The 5,004-nt window shown below is 31.7% G+C and overlaps 1 protein-coding gene across 1 annotated transcript; it reads left to right on the forward strand.

The window, feature by feature from the left end:
* The first annotated feature begins 1,585 nt into the window (after positions 1-1,585).
* On the forward strand, positions 1,586-4,639 carry LOC132845370 (uncharacterized). The gene is made up of 3 exons (XM_060869324.1): positions 1,586-1,794; positions 2,282-2,348; positions 2,969-4,639. Exon 3 carries the CDS (start codon positions 2,986-2,988, stop codon positions 4,510-4,512), a length of 1,527 nt encoding a protein of 508 aa, XP_060725307.1. The 5' UTR covers positions 1,586-1,794; positions 2,282-2,348; positions 2,969-2,985; the 3' UTR covers positions 4,513-4,639.
* The last annotated feature ends 365 nt before the right edge of the window (positions 4,640-5,004 follow it).

A 5,004-nucleotide genomic window follows, 5' to 3' on the forward strand; every position in this document is an offset into this window, starting at 1 on the left:
TTGTCAACCATGTGCTTCTCTAAAAAGCTGACTAAAGGTCTGATATGAAGCAAATTATTCCAAACAATGAAGTGAAATGCTATAAAAAAGATATCAAATGCTTCTGTTTTAAATCTCTACTGATTGAAATAGTAGTAGTGGAAATATGGAAATCAAGGCAAGGCAATAATGCCAAATTGTTCTGTTTTTGTTGCACTGAAGACTGTTTTATTTTATTACAATGAAGAACAGTTGTCCTTTAGGAAATGTTTTATTAATTCTTTTAAGTATTTTTGTTCATTTATAGTTGTTGTTGTTGTTGCCATCTATTGGATCACATAAAAATATCACATGTTTAAAAGAAGAAAAAAAAGATTTTATAGCCTTGAACTAATTATGATATGGCATATATGGCACATCCCTACCAGCAAACCAGCCGTTTGCCGAGCACATTATGTACATTATGTGTACATAAGCTTCAGATGGAACCATGGTGACATGCCTTTCATTCTGTTTGTTCTCAGGTCACTGTCCCTTCAGCTGCTGCTTTTGAAATAAACCTCATTCAGTTAAACTATATTTGTGAACTATATATATGAACTATATATATATAATTTATATATGTGAACTATATTGATGTCTGCAATCTATTATATTTTAAAATATATGAAAGACATTGTACATTAGATTATTTCATATTTACCATGTATACAATATAATATGATCATTATATATAATATATTATGTAATATAAATCAATATATTTAAGACATATGTTCCCATATAAATCTGATTATATTATCTTGTACATTGAGGTATATTATCACATATAATTTTACATATATATACAATGGCTCTTCCAATATATAATTTCATATAATGTGGGACATATTTCAATATACATAACAATATATTAAATAGTATAATAATATGTATTTATTCAATATATGAAAACGGCAATAATTGCAGTATTGTCCCATATATTGCAATATATAATATATTATTATATAATATTTCATGATATATTACTATGTAAATTTCACAATATATGGAGACGCATGAAATATATCGTCACGTAATATATTGAAAAATATATTTTTGTTGCGTAAGGGACTATCATTTTATTGCCCATCAAAGAGAATAGTATGATCAGTGGTGTCAAAAGCTGCACATAGTTCAAGCAACTCCAGCAAGGAGACAAAACCCTGATCAGAGGCCAGCAGCAGGTCATTTATACCTTTAACCAGTACTGTCTCTGTACTAAAACCTGGACTATCTACTGACTGATACATTTCATGAATGTTACTCATACTGTATGTAGGTATGAGCCTAACTGTTTTACTACAATCTCCAAGTTCTTGGAGATAATGGGGAGATAAGTTGATCTAGCAGAAGATATTCTGTAGCTTAGGAGTCTTTCCTTCCATGCTACTTGAAATAGTACCAATTTAGTTTGAAACATTTCAAATGTTTTTCTTTTTGGTCACACAATTTTCATAGTTTTTATTGATCAAAAACACAACTTCCCAAGCAAGCTTGGGTTTCTTAAAAGGTTCAAAAATGTGGTGTGGATAGAGGTGTGCTCATGCAAATGGTGTACAAATGTTCATGTATACATTAGGCTGCTTTCTTCTGTTGTTCACTTTCATTTCTCTTGCTTTGTATGTAGCAGCTTTTGAGGTGCGTCTTCTGGATCAGATATTTATCCAATAGTTACCACAGCTGTTGTGTTTTTCTTATGTAAAATATTCCAGATAAATCATCTTACCAACTGGATTCATCTGATTTATTTCTGCCACCAGTTGCATGTGCAAGGTAAGTTCCCAGAAAGAGACTCTATTAAAAAAAAGGATTATATTTATCTATTTTTAAAACAAATAAACACAGAAATAGATTAGAATTTTTTTATACTCAAAATTTATAACATTCACTAAATAATATTGTATCATTCTATATAGAATAATGTAATGGTCATATTATGAAAACAGCAGAATAACACATATCATCACAATGTATAACTAAATTGTTTAAGCAATGTCTTAAAATCTGTGCATAGATGTGTATTTTACTTTGACGCCTTTTTCTCAAAAATTGCTTTGTTTTAGTTTTAATCTAAAAAATGCAGTTTTAGTTTTATTCTATTAAATTTGTAAGTACAACCAATGCAGTGTCATTTGCTCTAGTTGGTTGCAGTAGATCAGTTGATTTAATCTTTTTTAACATAAAATATTAATTGAGTTAAGAATTAAAATAACAGCATTAAGGAGAATATTACAACTGTTAAAAAACTTTTCCCTAAAAGTTCTGACAAAGGAACTGAGATCAAGTGATCGATTGTGGCCTCTCAAGCTGCCTGACTTTTCTTTAAGGTAAGATTGCCATGACATTAGACATTGTGTACTGTGATAAATGTATTAGGAAGTTGTTCTTTCTTCCTTTATGGAAATGGAAAGCCATAAATCTATGCAAATTTTCAAGAAATTTGTGTTTTCTATAGTAAACTAATTCAGATGCAATAAAGCATAAAGTAGTCACAATCTCATTTATCTTTATGGAATTCTTTACAGTGATAACAATGACAATTAAATCATTCTTAATCATTTTCACTGTTTTTTTTTTTTTTTTTTTTTTACAGTTTTCAATAAGAGAATATTTACCTGTCAGCCAAGACAGATGTAATTAACTTGTGTAAAATATCTTTTTCATTAATATAGTATATTTATTTTGGGATTGATATTTATTAAACAAAATATCTTTTAGTCAGATTTACATATATGTTACTAATATATATCATGCTAACAAACATATTTATCGATATATTTGAATATACTGTATTGAGAACATAAAAAATAGAGCACTTCATAATGACAATCTCAAAACTAAAAACTAATTAAAAAAGGTGCTTGTCGATCCTAAATATAAACAAAATATACTACAGAGAGAAATGTTACAAAATAACTGTGAATTTAATTGAGTAATTTATTTATAGAAATTCAACCATTAATCATGATGTCACAAGGAAAAACAAGCCTCCGTTTTGTCACCTGGAACACTCATGGTATAAGACACCCACCCAAAAAGTTTTCAAAAGTGTTGCAATGTCTCAGTGATCTTCAGGCTGATATTGTCTTTATTCAAGAGACACGTCTTGGGCAGAATCATTACCAAATTTTGACAGACGTTAAAGATTGGAGAATCTACTTCACTGTACACAGCTCTTCCAGCAAAGGTGTCGCAATACTGATAAAAAACAATGTACCTTTTAAGTACATATGCCATGATGAAGATTGTAGTGGAGGTTACATTGTACTGTTCTGTCATCTGTATGGTGAACTATACACACTGGTTAATGTGTACAATCATAAAGCAGACAGAAATGTCTTGGGTAGACTGAAAGAGTACTTGATGGAAACAGCTGAGGGTGTGCTAGTGGTGGGAGGTGATTTCAACACAGTTTTACATCCCCGCTTTGATCGGAGTCCTTCAGACTCAAAGCATTCACCATTTAGGTCTATTCTGGAAAACTTTACTGTTTCTCTGCATCTCAAAGACACCTGGTCATACTTATACTTTGCAGATGAGGGATTTACACGCCATCAAAATGAAAGTCACTCAAGGCTAGACATGTTTTTCATGCACAGTGACACAATGAGAAGAGTGTGTGATATCAAAGTAGAGGGAAATGCAATTTCTGATCATAATCCAGTTGTCCTGGAACTTGAAGTGCAGAAACAGACAGGAAACAACTTTCCAAAAGTGTCCTTACTTATTGAACACTTAACATTGCCAACAGGAAAACCCAACAGGATATCAGGGAAGATTAGTGGGGCAGAAATACTGAGTGCCATCAAGACTTTGTCTGACTCAGAAGAACAAAGACCTGATCAAAGGCAAGTAGAGCACTACAAAAGTCATCAGTGTCCAGTTACAGAAACCCTAAAGATAAAGTACAACAACATGTTAAAGAGAAATTTTGTCTCTGAAGCTTTTAAAGAATATCATCTTTCACAAGACAGACATATCTTCAATGTAGAATATTTGATACTCTCTCAAATTTTAGCCAAACGACTTAGTGCATACATTTTCCCCTATACCAAGAAGAAGCAAGAAACAAATCTTGCTACATTTCTCACCATGACATGTGACAAAGGCGTACAGAAAATCAAGTCATCTTTCCTTGATAAAAGCCTCAAACTAGAAAGTGAATGGAACGAGAAACTGTGGTCCTCTGAACCCCCAGCAAAGTTCTGTATTCTGGAGCACCTCCTTCCAGAAGACCAAGGCTCTTCTGGGGAACTCAGACTTTTGCTGCCTGACTGTCGGCTTACCAACACTATCCTTAATTTGGCTCTGAATAAACTAAATTACATTCTCAATGAGGAGACGGAATGCAGGAGCAGTGTTTGTTTTCAGAGACAGGCTCTGCTGATACACGCACACCAGAGCGAACAGGAGAAAGTTGTTATGCTAGTCGAGAAATTCCAGGAAGATTCAGGAATTATATTTCGGAGAAAAATTCACACAAGGGATTAAGATGTTTAAAGCGCACAAATGTGTGTGACAAAATTACATTTCATTACATTTGTAGACTTAGTCTCGTAGGATAAAAACAAATCAATACACAAGCAAGGCAGACTGTTTAATTTTATATTGTCATAATAACTTTAAATGACATAATCATGATAATTAGTGAATCTTAAAGAGTTTTTCAATAGCAATCTGCACTGTAAATTGTATTGCAACCTGTCTGTCAGGGGTTGTCTTGTCTATCTATCTATCTATCTATCTATCTATCTATCTATCTATCTATCTATCTATCTATCTATCTATCTATCTATCCACATTAGAAACTATAAATTATATTATAATTGTGAATGTTGTTTTGATTTTAGTTAATGAATTTCTTCATTATTGTATTGACTTAGTTGTATATAATGAATGTTTACTATATTTTCTGGAATATTGTCCATTTTGAAGTAATTATGTGGTATATCCATATGGTCTACTTTATTGTGGTTAAATAGC

This window comes from Tachysurus vachellii, chromosome 5 (assembly GCF_030014155.1).
Source record: "Tachysurus vachellii isolate PV-2020 chromosome 5, HZAU_Pvac_v1, whole genome shotgun sequence".
NCBI lineage: Eukaryota > Metazoa > Chordata > Actinopteri > Siluriformes > Bagridae > Tachysurus > Tachysurus vachellii.